This window comes from Tenrec ecaudatus, chromosome 4 (genome assembly GCF_050624435.1).
Source record: "Tenrec ecaudatus isolate mTenEca1 chromosome 4, mTenEca1.hap1, whole genome shotgun sequence".
Lineage (NCBI taxonomy): Eukaryota > Metazoa > Chordata > Mammalia > Afrosoricida > Tenrecidae > Tenrec > Tenrec ecaudatus.
In genome coordinates, this window is record NC_134533.1 from 117695465 (window position 1) to 117714584 (window position 19120).

General features: G+C 52.8%; 1 protein-coding gene across 1 annotated transcript; it reads right to left on the reverse strand.

Moving 5' to 3' along the window:
- Positions 1-1240: 1240 nt before the first annotated feature.
- Positions 1241-18566, reverse strand: IFT46 (intraflagellar transport 46). The gene is made up of 12 exons (XM_075546672.1): positions 18407-18566; positions 17538-17634; positions 13474-13553; positions 10533-10666; positions 8333-8407; positions 8133-8226; positions 7457-7585; positions 5808-5929; positions 5388-5454; positions 2590-2650; positions 2197-2282; positions 1241-1686 (listed from the first exon to the last, which is right to left on the reverse strand). Exons 3-12 carry the CDS (start codon positions 13516-13518, stop codon positions 1585-1587), a joined length of 915 nt encoding a protein of 304 aa, XP_075402787.1. The 5' UTR covers positions 13519-13553; positions 17538-17634; positions 18407-18566; the 3' UTR covers positions 1241-1584.
- Positions 18567-19120: the final 554 nt, after the last annotated feature.

The window sequence follows — 19120 nt, forward strand, 5'->3', positions numbered from 1 at the left end:
GTTGCTGTTCGTTGTCCACAGCGTTGCACATTCGTACTCCAGGATGCGAGACTCACACTCACACTCACACAGCATCAGACAGCAGGAAGCTGATGGGAAGTAGGTGGGCAGACAGGGCCGGGCGCTCTGCTTGAGAAAGTCCTGTCAGAACCTGAAGACTTCTCTCTGTGGCTGCTGGGTTTCCCAGGAGAGGATTCTGATTCTGCTTTGGCAATGTAAACTGGGGCTTCTCGTTCCTTTATTTAAGCCTGTTTTAAATATGGCCTCTTGCTTCCAGGTATGCTCATACCCACCGCCTCTTTGGTTGAAAGGCTGACCTGCTGGGGATAAGGTAAGGGGTGGTGCCCTGGCTGACGTGGGTGCCAGGCTGGGGAAAGTTCTGGTGAGCTGCTACTTATACAAACCACACTTCAACCAAACTTCCTGTTTTCAGTTCTATTGGGCAGACTTGCTGCCAGAAAGTTCCGGAACTTGATTCCTGAGTCTTTTCTCAGGGGCTGTACTGCCATGCTTGCTTCTCGTTGGTTTCCCATGCCTGCCTTCCTTCCTTGTCAGGTTTCAGTAGAAGGTTCTAAGTTGGGCTGCTAACCTCAAGGTCAGCAGTTTGAAACCCCCAGCCAGTTGCTCTGCTGGAGGAAGCGGAGGCTTTCCACTCCTGTAGAAAGTGACAGTCTGGGACACCCACGGGCAGCTCCACGCTGTTTCTTTGAAAGTAATGAGGGTCAAGGATCAGAGAGAAGGGGCGGTACTTCGAGCCAGAGAGCCCCGTCATGTCATGGGGGGCAGCAAGGCAGGCGGGTCAGCCACCCAGGAGCACGTTCACATTACACATGAAAAAGGTGGGGGGGGAGACTGACAATGCAAAGTGTGAAAGGTGAAGCTGAAAATCCCTAGACTCACCACCCTGTGTGAAAAAGAACTATGGCGGTGACTTCTTGGTGAATATCTATAACCTCCGAAACATGTCCTGAGCCTCCCCGCTACCATACACGGCCCGAGTCAGAATCCCCTTCCATGGATGGACCAAACCCGCGTGGGCCGGGGCTCAGCAGGGCGGCAACGTGTGGTGAGGCGGGCAGCACTGGCTGGTGAGACCCGCAGGGTGATCCCATTCTGGGAGAAAACCTGTTCTCGCTACTGCCAACCTTGGAAGACCAGTGTTACTCACTTAGCGTCTGTCACTAGCTCAAGTTCCTTCTGTTCCGCGGCATTTTCCTTTTCAAATTATACAAGAGCGGGAGAACCCGGAAACATTTTATTTATAAAACCTTGGCCAACTACCACTAACAGGAAAGTGAAGGATTCCACACCATCCAAACAGACCCGCTTCAAAGCTCTCCTTCCAGCCACGCTCCTTCTCAAGCCCGTGAGCGCGCGCGCGTGTGTGTGTGTGTGTGTGTGTGTGTGAGAGAGAGAGAGAGAGAGCGGGAGTATGTGTGTAGCCCCAGAGGCGGAAGGTGAGCCTGGGTGCTCTGGGCAGGAAGGCAGGCGGGCGGCCAGGGTACTGTCCCTGTGCCCGCGATGACCTGGACCTCTCTGCTGGGATCAAGGAGCCAGCCCGCCTGGAGACAGACGTGGGGGGTCTCAGCCGAAGGTGAAGGTCTCGGCGGCGGCATCTCCGGCTTGGGAGGTGGGGTTGGAGGGAGGGGTGAATGCTTTCTTGCCCTCGGCCAGGGCCTTAAAATGCTGCAAGGGAGGGAGCAACAAGGAGTATTTGCACGGGCACTGCCGTTAGCCAGCCCTCCCAGCGGCTTCTCGAGCAATTCTTTGATGTTTGCCTGGCTTTCAGAAGCAGACCCTTCTTTGCTGTCCTCCTTTCGTATTCCGCTCACAGCTCTGGGACTTCTCCCTCCTGTGACAGCCCCACCCCTGCCTCCTTTGCTGCTCTCTGAAGGGCATGGAGCTGTGGGCACAGGCCTCCCCCTGCACCGCGGCCTTCATCAGAGCAGGCTCAGGGAGTGTGGAGGCTGCTCCTGTCCCCGGGACCGAACCCACCACCCTCAAGTTGATTCTGACTCCCAATGACCTATGGAGGACTCCCAAGGCTGTAAAGCTTATGGGACCAGGAAGCCTCCTCTTTCTCCCGGGAGTGGCCCGTAGGTTTGGACAGCTGACTCCACAGTTAGCCCACCCTGGCCTGTGGCACGACCGGGGCTCCGCAGTACAGCTTGGGCCAGCCCCTGGTGCTGGCCGTACCTGTGAATTCTTGAATTCGGAGTAGAGGGAGAAGAGCAGGTGCAGGGACTGAACCCGACTCTTGTAGACAGGGATGTCCAGGATGGCTGAAATGAAAAGGAAGCCGTGGACAGAGCCAGGGGAATACGTGGGAATCGGGGCGTTTCTGTGGAAGATACTCAGCCCCAGCCTGGAACAGAAACCCACTCTAGCATCCCACCCGGCACGTGCGCCCAGGAGTCCAGGCGTGGCACACCCAAGCAGGCGGTCACACAGCGCAAACAGCACCCTAAGTGCTGCCAACAGCACGGCTGGCTTATTCAAGGACGGTGCAACTCGGCTCCTCTCGGAATAAGCCAGCCTTTCAAACAGCAGGGATGGGGGCGCGGGGGGAGGCGGGATGGAGGCACTCACCACAGATCATGTCAATGTACTCTGCCAGGCTGCAGTCAATCTCTGCGGTGGGCAGGCTCACCTGGAAGGGGCGTGACCGGGGCCAACGTCAAAAGCTGCCATTTCAGTGGCACCTGGCACCACCCTCTTTCCCAAGAAAAAGCAGCCCCAGCTTTGGGCAGGCTTTTTGTGTTTGTTTATCCTGATAAGGAGTTGGCCACACTCATTCACCAAGACGGCAGCAGACGCTCTATCAAGGGCAGCAGCTTCTGTTGGCAAACAGACTGCCAGGCTGCCTTCCGCGGTGAATCCGGGAAGAAGCAAATGGTCCCCGGCGATGGGTTAAGGCGTTCGAGTTACTTGGTGCTAGAATGCTGTGGAAGGTAGATGATTTCGTGGCCTAGCCCCTCTCTCTTCTCCTTCACCTTCCCTCTGGCTGGCCGCCCTGAGAGCTGCCGGCGCCCTGCCCTGTTCCCATGGACCTGCGATCCACAGGCTGCACTCCCTGGCCGTGGTCTTCCTGCACTGCGCATCATCGCATGTGGCCGCGTGAGTCTGAAGAGGGACTTGCGGACTAGTGCAGGACTGGGCTGGGGCGCGTTCTTGGTATGGCTTGACTGCTGGATAGCTTTTCCAGGAACATAGATGAGCGTCACTGGGCTGGTTTCTCTGTCAGCTCGGCCTCACACAAATGCTCAATGGTATCAGGCCACCATTTGAACAGAAAAGACGGACAAACCACTCAGATGATAGGCTTTAACCTAAAAAGGTCACATTGTACTAGTGTAGGTTTAAGATCCACTGAGTTAATAAAACTTCCTCTCTCCGTCTTAGCAAGAAACAAGGGTGCGCTCAGCGGTCCTAACTCCCCTCCTACCCCGGCCCCTCTCATTCTCCACAGGCCAAATGCCAGTCCGCAGGCCACTGACACGGGGCCGGCTGCCCCCCGCTGTTGTCAGTCACGCTCACCCTCCTCTGGCGTGTCCCTGCATTAACAGCAACCCGCTGTGGCTGCGCCCTAACCGTCGTTGCTAACCTGTCCAGGTGCTGGCTACGGTCAGCTTCATGGCACATCACCAACCACTGCCATGGAGCAGACCCCATTGCACAGCAGCCAGGGCTGCCAGGGCTGCAGGTGTTCCGGGAGCAGCTGGGGGGGCGTGAGCCTCCCACCTTTCGGTCAGCAATCCAATGCGTACCTGAAAGGCCAGCAGGCCCCCTGTGATCATATATGGCCTCGTGTACCAGAGCAGAGCTACCCAAGTGGTTCCTGAGACTGCAACTCTCTACAGGAGTAGAAGTCTCCTCTTTCTCCAAGGAGCAGCTGGTGGCTTTGAACTACCAAACTTTGAGATAGGTGGCCCATAATTAAGTTCTTTCACTCACTCATTGCCATCGAGTTGATGCTGACACAGCCAACCCATGGGACAACTCTTGGTCTCTCTTCATCTGCAGCGACAGTGAGTGAAGAAGTCCAAGACTCAGAGCAGCACCAGCGCTCCAGACTGGCTGTCCGTATAGCCCGCAGTCGCCTCCACTTTGAGATCAGAAGAACAAGAGGGCACCTGGCCACCACGACCAACCAGGCCAGGGCCACCGAGAGGTGGGGAAAACGTGGGCGCACACTGCAAATTCTCAAAGCATTCAGACTGCCGCGTCTACTGAGGCAGGAAGACTACTGTTTGTTCTGTCAACGCCGAAACAAAGCACTCCCACTGTCACCTTCTAACTAACGATTATGCACGCGTAAGGAATCACTGACACGGATCCAAATGGCCAAGAGTCACTCTGAAGCACACACAGGTGGGAAGTCCGGGACCCCCTGAAGCCACTTGAAGGAGAGAGGAAGGGCGAGAATGACAATCATGACAGGAATTGACGCACACCGGAGATGGCGCCAATGTCAGTGAACATCATGTGGAGAATTCGTCAATGGGAGGGAGCTCATTCTGCCGTGTGGACCTTGATCCAAAACACAAGCAAACTTATTTTTTTAAAGACATGTAAATAGTGTCTAGAAAATAATGGTGCCAACATATGTACAAATATGCTTCACACAATTGATGTGTGGGGTGTTTTAAGGCGAGCCCCAATAACATGATCTCTTAATATAAATAAAATAAATGAAACCATGAAAAAAAAGATGTGTAGAACATGCAGAGCAAAAGAAAACAAAAGAGACCATTCATAGCAGCATTACTGGTAAGTAACTGACAACCAGAAACTACCCAAGTGGATGAGCAAACTGCCACACATTCAAATGATAGAATTTCATAACAACGACAACCGCATAAGACAAAACAGAAGACTCTCCCATAAAGCTAAACAAAAGAGCAAAAACCAATAAGACCTGTTCTGTACAGGGAGGTTTAGATAAAAAGCACAAGAGCTCCCCTATCTACACTAGAGGAAACCCGGCCGTGGCCGCCTTGTACAGGGTGCGCCCGAGGGGCAGCAAGTGTCCTAGCAGGGCATTATTTCTGACCCCGATGGACTGGCTCCACATGATATTTGGGTGGGGAAAGCTGACTGAAGTGCAGAGGTCTGAAATGCCCGTTAGACTTCAATTTAAGAGAGCAATAATAACAACCAAGAGCCGCGGCCGCTAACGGAAAAGTTGGAGGTCTAACCCCCAGCTACTTGGCAGAAGAGCCGCCTGGAGACCTTTTCCTGTCGAGGTGTCAGCTCAGCACACTCTTTTCTCCTAGCAGGTTGCTCTCAACAGCACACACAACAGCAAACAACAACAAGGGAAGAGGAAGGACACGAGCCCTAAGGCGGATGCCACACTTCCTGCGCGCTGGCTCCGTCCCACTCACCTTGCCCAAAAGTTCTTCAAACTCTGGGGACCACTCCTGCATCAGCGTGTCAATATCAGGCATAGGCCTAAAGGGACAGAAGGAAATATGAAGCAGCAGAGACCGAGCATGTTAGTAAGCGCCGGGCCGGCACAGTCTGGCACGAAGGACCAACCTGCAGACCAGGAGGAGTTCAGGAGACTGTAGGCTAGGGCAAACCTGAGCGAGCCAGCGCCGTGGGCGCGGAGGAGCCTGCTCGAGAGGTCACACTGCATAAACCACGGTCGTATGCCTGCAGCCCAGTCTGCAACTGCCGTGACTCACGGGCCTTGGGCTGACCGAAGAAGGCCCTAGCCCTTTGGGTCTCTCCCCGGGAGTGTCGGGTTCACGGGTTAGTGTGTGTGAGTGCCCACGCGTGGGGGGTGGGGGGGGGCTTCTCACCTGGTATAGTGCACAGACGCAGGGGGCTTAGAACGGTGTAACTCGGAGATGCTCTCAATCCAGGTGTCAATGGCTTTGGGGTTTTTCTCTGCGTCGTCCAGACTCTTTACTTTCATATGTTGCTAGAAAATAAGAGGACGTCTGGCTGGCAGCCAGCCCTTGTGCTTTCACCCATGCCGAGCGGCCCCTCTGAGAAGGCCGACGAGAACCAGTTGGAAGACCAGAAACATGGAAGGGGGCGAGTCTAAGGGCTGGCTGACCACGAGGGACTCCTCCACACCCACTGGGAGGGCCAGGAGCCCTGGTGGCGTCGGTTGTGCGTTGGGGTGCTGGTTGCTGGTCGCAAGGTCAGCTGTTTGAAACCAACGGCTCCATGGAAGACAGGCAGGGCTCTCTGCTCCGTGAACAGTTAGAGGAGTCTTGGGAATTCCTCGAGGGTGACTAGGAGCTGACACGGACTCCGAGGCAGTGAGGGAGCTGTTTGGTAAGAGGACCTAAGCAAAACCGCAGAATTTCCACGTACTGGAGAGGAGGCGGAGCAACAGGAACTCTGATTTACTGCTGATGGTTTGGCAGTTCCTCAAAATGTTAGGCACCGAGTTACCACATAATCAAGCATCCTACTCTGACACGTGTGGCTCCTAGGCCAGCGTCACTGCCCTCCGGTCCATGCAGACCCACAGCGATCCCCTGTGGGCCAGTCAGTGGGACTGGGACTGTCAGGGGGCCCCTGTGGGTCAGAGGGACTGTGACTGTCAGGGGGCCCCCCCTGTGGGTCAGTCAGTGGGACTGTGACTGTCAGGGGTCCCCTGTGGGCCACTCAGTGGGACTGTGAATGTTGACAAGAGTAGAAGGCCCAGTGTTCCTCCCGAGGAGCTGCCGACGGCGACCGCAGCCCCGCTCTGAACCACTACACCACCAGGGCTCCTCCAACACACCTACTGAGGAGAAATGACAACGCATGCCGTCTGACTGAGCCATAAAAAGGAACGGAGTAGTTGCTGGGGGTTGGGATAGTGGGACACAGGTAGTGACAACTGATGGGGGGGGGGGGTCTCTGAGGAGCAACGCAATGTCCTTACATAGAGGGGACGGCCGCATGATGCTGTGAACACACATGGCATCGCCATGATGCCTCCAGAGAGCTGCTATAAAACAGACTGGAACCAATGAAAAGCCCACCCTGTCCCTGAGTCCACTGCACAGGTGGCGATCGCAGGTATGTCCGCGTATCCGTGAGCGGCATTTGCAAAGCAGACCACCGGGGCTTTCCTCCCAGAGGCCTCTGGGTGGACTCCAAGGTCAAACCTGATAGTGTTCAGTGTTAGCACTCCAAGCTGGACTGAGATCACCGTCACCCCTTTTGATGGGCACTACATCAGCCTGAAGGAGCCCAGGGGGTGGGGTGGGTGAGGCGTTGGGCTGCTAACCAGAAGGTCAGCCGTTTGAACCCACCAGCCACTCCTCGGGACAGAGGTGCGGCTGTCTGCGCCTGTAAACTTTATAGCCTCGAAAACCCAAAGGGGCAGTTCCACTCTGTCCTGTCAGCTCGATTCACTGGCGGTGGGCTTGGGGTTCCGGCCGGACGTGCTAGTAAGGCCCCGTTCCCATGCCACTCAGTCCGGGACTGTGCTAAGCTAGTATCTTACCGTCACATTGTGCTGCTTGGAGTTCTCTGTGAGCCAGAGCGAGAGCACGGTAGGATCTGACTGCTTTGTGGACGGCTCATCCAATACCAACAGGCCGAGGTTGTCCGGCTTTCCATCAGGACGTGGGACCTGATTAAGGCAGAGGTCGCATAGCCAGGAGAGAAATGGTGGCGACCTATGAGGGAACTCTGCCAACGCGTCACGATGACCCGGCAGGGCAGGAAGACGACATGTCGGGAAAATGAGGAGCTGATTCCAAGGGCTCAAGTAGAAAGCTAATGTTTTGAGAATGATGATGGCAACACATGTACAAATGTGCTCGACACAATGGATGGATTGTGATAAGAGTTGTACGAGCCCCCAATAAAATGATTAAAACAAAACAAAAAAAGGAGTCCAGCCAGAACGCTCCTTAGAAGCAAAGTTGGCTTTGTCTCCTCGACTTTGGACATGTGAGCAGGAGGACCTCATGCTAGGTTACAATAGAGGGTCAGTGGAAAGGAGCAAGGCCCGGAAGGAGTGGACTGACACGGGGGCTGCAACGGAGGGCTCAACCCAAACGTAGCAACCACGGTGACCTGGCGCGGACTGGCTGCAGCCAGTGCAAGCCATGGAAGTCAGTGCCGTCAGAGGAAATAGCTCACGAGTCGTTTTGTAAAGCTGTGGTTGGCTGTACCTTCAAAAAGGCATCGATGTCCCCCACCGCCGGGATAAAGTCAGGAATGAACGGCTTCAGTTTGTGGTCCAGGTCAATCAGCTGAGGTGTGTACCTGTGGGGTGGTGCCGGTCAGAGAAATCGACGTTCTCATTGGGAGACACGGTGCTCTCAGACTTTGGGACACGGTAGGGAGGGAGTGAAAGGTTCTAGTCACTTACCGACTGATGTACTGGAAGAGCTCCTTAATCTCGGCCGAAACGGGCAGATGCTCATAATCTGCAGGATCGTAGGCCCTGGGGGAGGGAAGCGCCCAGTCCAGGTGGCCAGACAAGGGCAAATATCAGAGTCTTACAGTAGCCCAGGTGCTGCTCTGGCTTCACCTCAGGGTCATGACACCTGGAGCCCAGCTTCTACCTCCTTCCCAAAGCAACGTAGGAAAGGGTTACAGTGACCTCTGCCTCGGGCCTGACAACGAAGAGGGAGAGCTAGACATCAAAGCACGACTGGGCTTTAATGCAGCGTGCTCTCTCTCTCTGTGTGTATGAAAGGAAGGAAGAAGGAAGATGCCATCAGAGTTAAACCTCGGGCACAGTGTGCCCCAGGAAAACAGTAATTGTTCCAAAGATGTCTTTAACAGGGTTGTGATTACTAGAAAAAAAATGAAAATCAAGTGTCCATTATTGGGGAGATAATTTTAAAAACGGCAAACCAAACTCACTCCACAGAGTTGCTGCTGACCCACAAACTGACCAGCAAAGTAGAAAGCCCAATCCTTCTCCCAAGGAGTTTCTGGTGGATTCAAACTGCTGACCATGCGCATTGCAGCTCAACTCATAACCACGACACCACCAGGGAGATGGGTAGGCATATCAAAATGAATATGGCATAAGCTCATTGGCACTGAGTCGGTTCTGATTCACAGGGCTCCCAAGACTAAATTTTCACAGCGACACCAACTGTTCCCTGTTCCTCCCACTGCTCTCAATCCATTCCGACTCACAGCGGCCAGACCCCAGGCTTCCAAGGCTGTTAGAGAGTTCTCTAACAAGAGACACTCGCCTTGGTCTCCACCCACCTTGCATCAGGCACCAATGCTCACCAGAAGGATGGGGCCCAGGGCTTCTTATGTAAGACTACCTCGTTACTAAAAGTTACTTGTGAGTTATACCGAGAGATGAAAATGCACACTTTACTACAAGACGCAATAGATTAGTTAACAAGAAAGCTGTATCTGGCATGAATGCTGGCAGAATCTGAGTTGGAGGGTTAATTAACCAGATTCTTTGAAGGGTGTGAATAAAAAATTAAAGACTTAACCTAGAATATCACTTGTGGAAGTAAGATGAGATCAAGGAGTTGGGACGCAAGAGGAATCAAGCCAGAGGTTCCATATTTGCCTGATGCCTTTTATGGATCATAAAAATGCAAGCATTTTTTATGTGTCCTTAGCTGCTTAATTTAATGGATGATACATGAGTAGGGTATGCAGATTGGAAGGCTGAGCCCCTCCCCACCCCGTGTCTCTGCCACACTTCTCTGCCCAAAGGTGCCCACTGTCCGGCATGCCTACCAAGCTTCTTTCGGAGAAAGTTCATGCAAGTTTTATAAGCTTTGCACCGCACACGTACTCTTGCACACCTTTTGAAAACTTTGTCCGTGTGCCTAGAGATTGAGCGTTGCCTACCATGACGAGCTGCCTGCAACTTCCAACAAGTGGACAGAATTTCACGACTGGCTGGGCCTCAGTTATTTAACCAGAAACGGATTTCAAATGATTGGGCCTTAAAACCCATTCCGATTAATACCTGGAGCTGGGCTGTGACTTATCTGGCCCGAAGGCTGGCACAGGATAGGAAACTCTTTGGGCACGGGTGAGGGCTCACGGCACAGGTCTGTGCTCCAATCACTGACCCACGCACACCATGGCTGCCTTCTCTTCCGTGGTGCGGCGTCAGTCAGCCTCTCCTCCCCACCGTTTCCGTGGGCGAAGGCTGCCCTGGGTGTGCACTGAGGCACGGTTTTACTTTTGCCTCATCTGGTACCATTCTGCCTCCTGGGGCGCTCCTCACACCTCTCCTCTGCCTGGCTCTGAGCCTAAACAGGAGCGGCTGGCTGCTTGGCATGGCTGCTGTGTCCCTGGCCCCCACGCAGACACGTCAGTACTCTTCCCCAGGACGTGAGCGGAGACACTCTGCCGTGTCCTCCCGACACCGCACGCTCTCCCAGGCTGCCAGTGTTTGGGAGCGAGCAGGCATCCGGGCGCGAGGAGCCGGGGTCGGAAGGAAGGAGAACTCATCAGACGGCTGCTGAGACGAGTGGAAACCCTCCCATCCTCGAGGGCGCGAGGGGCCCGGTGAGACCAGGGGGGCTCGGCGCCCAGGGTTTGGCTGGGGCGGCCTTGGCGGGGCCTTCCCTCACCCTTCCAGAGGGGCCCCGTGCTCCTCATCATCCTCATCCTCGTCCGAGTCTGTCTCAGAGGAGTCCTCGTCATCGTCGTCGTCGTTTTCGCTGAAGACCCGCTGAGGGGTCAGCTGAGAGGTCTTCTTCTTCTCCTGCGGCGGCCAGGAGGGAGACAGAGAGGGGCTCAGAGGTCAGCTCTGCACAAGTCCGCACGACTCATACACGTCCATGCACGTTCATGGGGTCACCTAAGGGGAACGCTGCCCAGCTCCCGCCCACCGCTCCAACCTGGCACCAAATCACCAGGCAGACGGACCCTCCTCAGGAGGCCTTGGGCAAGGCCTTCGGCTCCGGCTCAGCCACAAACTGAAAGTGGCCTCCCACTTTCTAGCGCCACGTTCCCCATCTCGTCCTGAGGCGTGACACAAAGTCTCTGCCTTCGAACCTTTCGACTCATCATGGAGGAGAGCTGGGGAGTGGTCACGAGTGACCCAGGGGACCCCCAGCCACAGCGTGGGCCTCTGGAGACGAAGGACAGCGGTGATGATTCTGGGGGTAACGGGACAACAGAAAGCAAGGAAGGCAACCCTAATGCGCACACAGCTCACAGGCAAGGAAAGCTGGCCTTTAATTTGCATGCTGACCCAGAGCAAGCGCTTGTGGCTGTGTGGGGGAAGCAAACAAAGTTCACAAGAGTTGGAAGAAAGAAGGGGTGGTCACCGGGAGGAGCCCTGTACCCCAACTCTGACCAGCTGCTCCTGAGACCAGGGGCTTCCCAGTTCTAGTCTGTGGGATTCCGGCCTATACTTCCTGCCCTGCCCTTCCCGCATGAACTTAACTGCCGGGGCTACACAGTCTCTCTCAGTAGGAGCGTCTTTTGTCCCTGGCATCCCAACCCACATTTCTGAGCTCGGGTTAGCTATGTACCATCTCACCCTTTCAAGCCCGCGGTGTTCAGGACCACTTCCGAGGCAGCTGGGCAGTGCCGTATCTCTCTGCCTTTGGGCCTGGAGCCTGGCCCTGGCCGGTCCTGTAGACACTTTCAAGGTATGTCTTGAAAGCTTGGCTTTCATATGTCATGTGGCTTACACTCAAGGTAAGACTCGGTTCCAGTTTTCAAGAAGAATTTAACATGCTTTTCACTGTTGTTGTTTACAGCAAAGCAGCGACTGGCGCATGACCCTGTGACAGGCCGCAGGGCACCGCCCCTGCGCCTCCTCCAAATAGCGCGGGACACGTAGACGAAATGCGTGTCCTAGCTAGCCTGTAGCGCGATGACAAAGGCACGCAGCTGCCCGGCTGCTAAGGGAAGATGACAGCATCTCCTCCACTCCCGATTCACTAAAATTAGCCTTCGTCACACGGGAGCTGGGTGGGCCAGGGTAGCTTTTAAGGATATTGATCGTGGACTTAAAAGTTTCAAAAATAGATCCCTTCTGCGTCTGACTGGACGACTGTGGTGGGGAAGCACGATGAATGTAGGCCAGAGAGACAGACTCAGGGGTCAATTTCGGAAGATCACTAGTGTCTCTTTCGATTGCTTCCTTCAATGACCGCACCTCGGAGCCCATGAGAGAACGGGAAAGGGCTTCACATACCACAGATGAATGGCCCAACGTTATCTTTTGTAGAAGATGTTAGAGATAAACTCATCTATTGCGTCAATCTTGAAGAGGAAATCCCTAAGAAACATTGATCAAGGTCTTCATGGCCCTACTTTCTTCGCTTTTAGAGAGCCCTGGTAGTGCGGTGGGTTAAGTGTTGGGATGCTCCCAGCAAGGGCAGAGGTTCAAGGCCACCAGCCAATCCATAGGAGAAAGCCTTAGAAACCCAGCCTGTGGGGTCTTAGACCTGGAACCGACTTGCTGGGTGCGCCTAGCGTTTGACTGGTCTGGTGTGTTTCCCCTTGAAAGCCACCACATCGACTTTACCCCTTTTATGAATGCCATCTACCTCACGACAGAGTTCACATTCCTTCAGGGACGCTTCACCTGGCATTCCCAAGCTCCTGCTCTTGAAGGACAAGGAAAGTATGACCACCGGCTCATGGGTGGAAGCGAACACAGCCCATGGGCAACCCCAAGGTCCTATCTGGCCAGAGCTGTGGTGCTTCTCCATCTTTCTTTTAGAATCCACGGGATTCTCTAGCTTCACAGAATGGCCAACAGACATCTGGGTCTCGAGACTAAGAATCTGCATTTTTTCCTCCACTCCACATGGTTCTTACGAGTAGTGAAGTTTGTGAAACCCTGGCCCACGTCAGATGAACTTCTTCACCCAAAAGTCAGCCTTAAGTTTTATTAGATGAGTTAGTTTATTGTGCCCACCTGGCCAATAAACACATGTGGTGTTAATTGAAGGGCAGAGGGATAAATGGCTCAGTGAGCCTCGCCCTTTCTAATTTTTGGGTCTCTTGCTTTATGATGGTCCGACCAGGGTACAGCTGCCTTAGCAGTTCCCTGCTTCAGCTGGCAAGACTGACTTCCTGCAAGACATCCCCGAGGAGAAACCACATGGACCTACTGGATGCAGCCCTGGGTGCTGGAGCAGCCGTGTGGAGACCCCTGCCAGGGCTGAGATGCTCACATGTTCACTGACTCGGCTTTCCTCCTGCAGTCGGTGTCATTGCATCTGTTTTGTGAGAGGGAGAAGGACTTTGTGGATTGGTGTTGGACCTATGGGCTAATGTTGGACTTGTGGGCTTGGGCAGCACTGGGTTGGGATGTTTTCTTGATGCACACTTACCCTTTCTATGAAACTCTCTTATCATGAGAGAACAGATAAAGCAACCCTCGCTTTCTCCCTAACGGCAAGTCAAAATGCTCGGGCTTTGTGCGGCCGCTTTCCTCCAGGACCTCCAAGATACCAATCCCAGAAACATTCACCGCGGGCCTGCCGGGCCTCACACGACCAACCACCACACTGCAGCACGGCAGTCTCCCCCGGCGCTGCGCCGCACCTTGCCGTCGTCCTCGCCGTACTCATCGCTGCTGTTATCAGCCATGGTCTTGTCAAGGAGCCGGGCGGAATGAGGAGGTCCTTAAGAGAAAAGGGTGCCCTTTAAGGTTACTGCTGAAGTGGTTGAAGACAAGTGTTCTTCGCCGATGATCTTTTATGCTCTATTTGATACAGACAGAGACAAGAGTATGGGAACATCTTGCTGAAGGGCAAGAGACGGTACAATCTAGCCGTGGTGCCGTCAGTTCGACTCGAGATACATTCCTGTACCCTCCTCACCTCCGATTTGGGTCACCTGTGGTTCCCTTGTCCTGGGTTTGTTAACACCACTACCTTTCCCCCCACCTCCCCTCTCCCAAGTCCCTTGGAACTGTCGGTCCCACTGTTTTCTCCTCCAGATTGTTCATCCAACCTATCTTATTTAGACAGACCTGAGGAAATAATAACATGCACAAAAGCAAGACAGAGCAAAACCAAGCAATAATATACAACAAAACAACAACAACAAACCAATGACAAAACCAAAACAAAAGAAAGAAAAGCTTGTAGTTAGTTGAAGGACTGTTTGTTGGCCTTTAGGAGTGTTTTCCAGTCCAGTCTGTTTGGGGCACAAAGCCCTGACCCCAAAGTCTATTTTTGGTATTCACTGGGGACTTGGTTGCTGTTCTCTTGATGTTCTGTTGTACCCCTAGTGTTTTGCCTCGCTGTGGTGGGATCAGATCGGGCAGAATTCCCACACTGTGTCTCCAGTGTTGTCACTTGTAGGGCTATGGATCAGTGAGGGATGTTGTGTCTCCTAGTGGGGCGTAGGAGGCCTGGTAGGGCGTGATCAAGAGGAATTACTGAAACCCAAATGAAGACTGAGCATGACAGTGGGAGAAGAGGAAAGTCAAAGGAAATAGAGGAAAGAGCTAGGAAGCAAAGGGCATTTATAGAGGGTTAAATAAAGGCATGTACATATGTACATATATTTATATGTGAGGATGGGGAAATAGATCTATGTGCATATATTTATAAGTTTAGTATTAAGGTAACAGATGGACATTGGGCCTCCACTCAAGTACGCCCTCAATGCAAGAATACTTTGTTCTATTAAACTGACATTCTATGATGTTCACCTTCCTGTCACAATCGCTGAAGACAAAGTGGGTGCATAAGCAAATGTGGCAAAGAAAGCTGATGGTGCCCAGCTATCAAAAGATATAGCATCTGGGGTCTTAAAGGCTTGAAGGTAAACAAGTGGCCATCTAGCTCATAAGCAACAAAACCCACATGGAAGAAGCACACCAGCCTACGCAATTATGAGGTGTCGAAGGGATCAGGTATCAGCCATCATCAGAACAAAAAATCATATCATTGTGAATGAGGGGGGGAAGGCAGAGTGGAGACCCAAAGCCCATCTGTAGGCCACTGGACATCCCCTTACAGAAGGGTCTCGAGGAGGAGATGAGCCAGTCACGGTGCGATGTAGCAAGGATGAAACATACAACTTTCCTCAAGTTCCTAAATGCTTCCTCCCCACCGACTATCATGATCCCAATTCTACCTTACAAATCTGGCTAGACCAGAGGATGTACACTGGAATAGTTAGGAACTGGAAACACAGGGAATCCAGGGTGGATGATCCCTTTAGGACCAGTGGTGTGAGTGGTGATACTGGGAGGGTGGAAGGAGGGTGGGTTGGAAAAGGGGAACTGATTGTAAGTATCTACATGTGATTCCTCCCTGGGGGATAGACAACAAAAAAGTGGGTGAAGGGAGACGTTAGACAGGGTAAGATATGACAAAATAATAATTTATAAGTTATCAAGGGTTCAGAGGGAGGGAGGAATGGGGAGGGCGGGGAATATGAGGAGCGATGCCAGGAGCTCAGTTGGCGAACAAACGTTTTCAGAATGATGAGGGCAATGAGTGTACAAATGTGCTTTACATAATTGCTGTATGTATGGATTGTGGTAAGAGTTGCATGAGTCCCTAATAAAACGATTTAAAAAAAAGGATACATTTCTGTGTACTGACGAGGCTGAAGGCACTGTTGGCATAGTGGTTACGAGTTACAGTCTTGGAAACTCACAGGGGCAGTTTTGTCCTGTCCTGCAAGGTCCCTGTGAAGCAGTATTAACTCGAGGACAGTGAGTTTGGTTTTCCTGGGAAGGCACTGGGCAAGACATCATACCAGTCAGTGTTCTCCCGTTACATGAAGCAGGTGAGCCCTGCCCTTTGGGTACAGTGAAGTCAGCAGCCAGAGACATGAAAAAAATGCTGGAGTGAGCATTAGAAGACGGGGTTAAAGGGCAATTCAATCACTTGGACAAACTGGCTGTAGCTCTCTGAGTCTCAGTATTCCCACCACTGCAATGGGATCAGTGATATTTACCACCTAAGACCTTGTAAGCATTCCGTGAGGAAAACACACAGGACAAGAACGGACCCGGCGCCTGACTGCCATATGGTTGAATATCAACTATAAGGTAGAGCAATAAAAAGATTCTAAGCAATTAAAGTTATAGCACACTAACTGGAAAGAAAACTTGTTAAATGAAACTAAGCAAAAAAAAAAAAAAAGAAAGAAACTAAGCACCTTTTGCCTATTTATGGAGGGGGGGGTGTCTATTAAGCTAGCCAAAGCTAAAAACAAATTGGAACATCTAGAGCTGACCAAAGCATCATTAAGCATGTGCAAGTCAGCACTCATCAAAACCCGGGTCTATCTGGGAGCCTCGGGGCCTGCACTGCCGCACAGTTGGCGCTTGCCTTTTCCAGTCTCAATGCTCCACCTTGGCTCGAGTCCCCATCATCGCAAGCCGGTCAGTGGTTGCTTGGTTCACCTTTGCACCTTTCAATCCAGTCCATATTCAACCCCTTTGTGCTGTGCCCCTGCCCAGCCCGTGTCTCTGCTTGGACCGCATACGAGCTCCCTGCCATGTACGGCTGTTCTTTCAGGTTCTTTCTGGCCTCAGTAACTGCTCGCATTTTGCTTGCTGTTCCTTCACCCTGGCCTGTAAGTCCAAAGTGTTTGAATCCTTCCCATCTTTAAAGTCCCCATTTAAATGTCACCAGGGCATGTCCTTGACAATAGTGCTGGTTCAATTTTGTCCACTTGAGTTGTATGAAGGTGCCAGGGTGAAGTCCAACCTGTCAATCGGGTCCCAGCCTGATGATGCCTCCCGGTGGGTGGGGGGGGCTTTTACTGAGAGAGACACTGGGAGCTTCTGCTCGGCCTCTTTGCCTTCTTGCTTGCTGGCACTCTGTGCCTGCCTCCATGCTGCTCGACCCTGAGAGCCATCCGCACCCATCCACCAGCCGAGATCTTCCTGCATCCCAATTCACCTTCCTATGTCGTCGGCCTGCAGCTATGTGAGTCTGAAGAGGGCACTGGCTAGCATCAGACTCATGGACGTAAGTCGGATGCCTTTTTGATGTAAAGTTCTTAGGTATACATGTATGAGGGTCTGCTTTGTTTCTCCAGGCAATCCAGCCTAATACGACCCCTCTTTCAAAAAGCTCATCGTCATTCTTCCCCTAACAGCAACCCATTTGCTTCCATCGATGCACATTTGCGATTGTGTTTCCATTTGTCGACTCTCTCTCATGACTGCAAGCATTAATAAGGCAGGAACGATGGCTCTTGCTGAACACTGTACACTAGGCCCTGGCATAATACTCACAAAAAGTGGGAGGTTTTTCAGAAAAAGCATTAGTTGAATAAATACATCGCGTCGAGTTTTCTAAGGATATTTCACTGAGCTTTTGACTGGGGCTGCACCTTATGGGCAGATTATGAAAGTATCCTCAAAGATATGCCAAACATAGCTGTGATTAGTTAATAAAAAATATTTTTAAAACCAACTGAAACAACAGTGAGCCCGTGATAGACTATGTGTTGTGAATGGGGATTAAGGTGACTACGGGCTGGAGGAAGATCCTAGGCTCTCAGAGGCAGTGTTTCTTCCTGTAACAAGTTAGAAAGCAAAAATACTGGCAAGTCTCAGAGCTGTGGGCTCTGAAAGCCAACAACCATGACTCCATCCTGCCCTTTGCCCCCAGACCCACTCTCTTCCTTACCTGGGGGCCGGGAGGGTGGAGTGTAAATACTTGCAACCTCTTCAGAGTCGTTAATCTCTAGTCGCTCGTCATATGCCTGGTTGTCAACAATCTTGGTCTAGACAGACAGAGACATAGCACCGACCGTTAAACACGGTGCCACCACATGCAGTCCCAAAGCAGCATGGGTTCCCGCTCCTAAAATCCTAACTCGCAACCAAATTGTCCTTACAGCTTCTGGACTCCGCCGGGGCACGCGGTTGGGTCATTCTGTCGCTGCCTGTTACGGAGGAGGCCTGGGGGTGCAGTGGTTACCCATTGGGCTGTCGACCGCAAGGTCAGCGGTTGGAAACCACAGGCGGCTCCGTGGGGGAAAGATGAGGCTTTCGACTCCCGTAAAGCGCTACCATGTCGGAAACGCACGGGGGCGGTTCTGCCCGGTCACTCTAAGTGGGCACGGACTCAATGACGGTGAGTTTGGGTTAACCAAGGACGGGGACATTTCTGCAACAGCCGTAAGATAAGAGCGCAAGAGCGGCTCTCGCCTCTGGCTCGGTCGTTTTCCCAAGCTGCTGGATTTCCCGGGGGGAATGTTGAGTTTAGAAGAAAGAGGTTTGTCTCTGGGGTCACTTCGGAAGGAAGACTAAACGCCAGTCTCTCGGTCCTAGCCACTAATACCGGAGCATCACCCGGCCAGTCCTCCGTGCCCCTGCCCATCAGGCATCAAGGATGCTCCCGTTTCTCGGGGCGTGCAGGAAGCCGGCCGCGGGCGGCCACAGGAGTAGGGGAGCCAGACCCGGGAAGAGCGGAGGAGTAGGAAGAGGGGCAGCGCTCGGAATTCCTCGGTGGAGGAAGGTCGGTCCCTTTCGGCTAGGTGGGAAACGCATTACCTGTAGCCCCTCTGACTCCGTCTCCTCTCTATGGGAAGAACCCCAGCCTAGGACTGGGGTCTCACTCCAGTTTCAGGCCGGCCAATCTAGGGTTCCCACCTGGAGCCACCAGCCTGTTGTCTGTCGCTAAGCAAAAGTCATATCGCGAGACTTGGGGAGACTCTCGCGAGAACTCCCGACGCACCCGCACGCCACGCCTCTGCCAGCGAAGGCTCTCCCTCTCCGCAGGAAGGAGGGCCTAGAGCGGCTCGGAGAAAGTCGCTCTGGGCAGCGCGGTCATTCATTGTCAATGGTTTCGGGAAATGATTGTAGCGACATCTAGCGGCCACGGATGGCAAAGCCGGCTGGTGAATTTGAGTTTTCATGGAGAGAGAGCACCGATCTGGAAATAAGGTTTTTACCTAGAACAAGAGCTCCTGGTGAATTTGAAACGCTGCCCGACACATCACCAGAGCTCCTTACTGCATGCACTGGACATCTTAACCATCTGGGTGAATGATAAAGGGATGAGCGAAGGAGGATGTAAAACACAAATATTTTTAAAACTCCAGACATAATTAAATTTGGAAGTCTGGGAGAAAACAAGGACCAGAAGATTGGGGATTTGGCCCTGAGAATCTCCCAGCAGAAAGTCGAAAACCGGCCTGATGAAAGCGAGTTTGGTTACATTCTCAGGATAAAGTCTTAGTTTAAAATCGCAAATGCTCTTTGCTA

What these genes read in the sequence shown, in the direction of transcription:
- IFT46 (XM_075546672.1), bottom strand. Translation starts at nt 13,518, where the DNA reads ATGGCTGATAACAGCAGCGATGAGTACGGCGAGGACGACGGCAAG. An exon ending in ACGGCGAGGACGACGGCAAG is followed by an intron (nt 10,667 to 13,473) that starts GTGCGGCGCAGC and finishes TGGCCGCCGCAG; the next exon opens with GAGAAGAAGAAGACCTCTCA. An exon ending in GCGTCTGTGCACTATACCAG is followed by an intron (nt 5,455 to 5,807) that starts GTGAGAAGCCCC and finishes CTGTCCCTTTAG; the next exon opens with GCCTATGCCTGATATTGACA.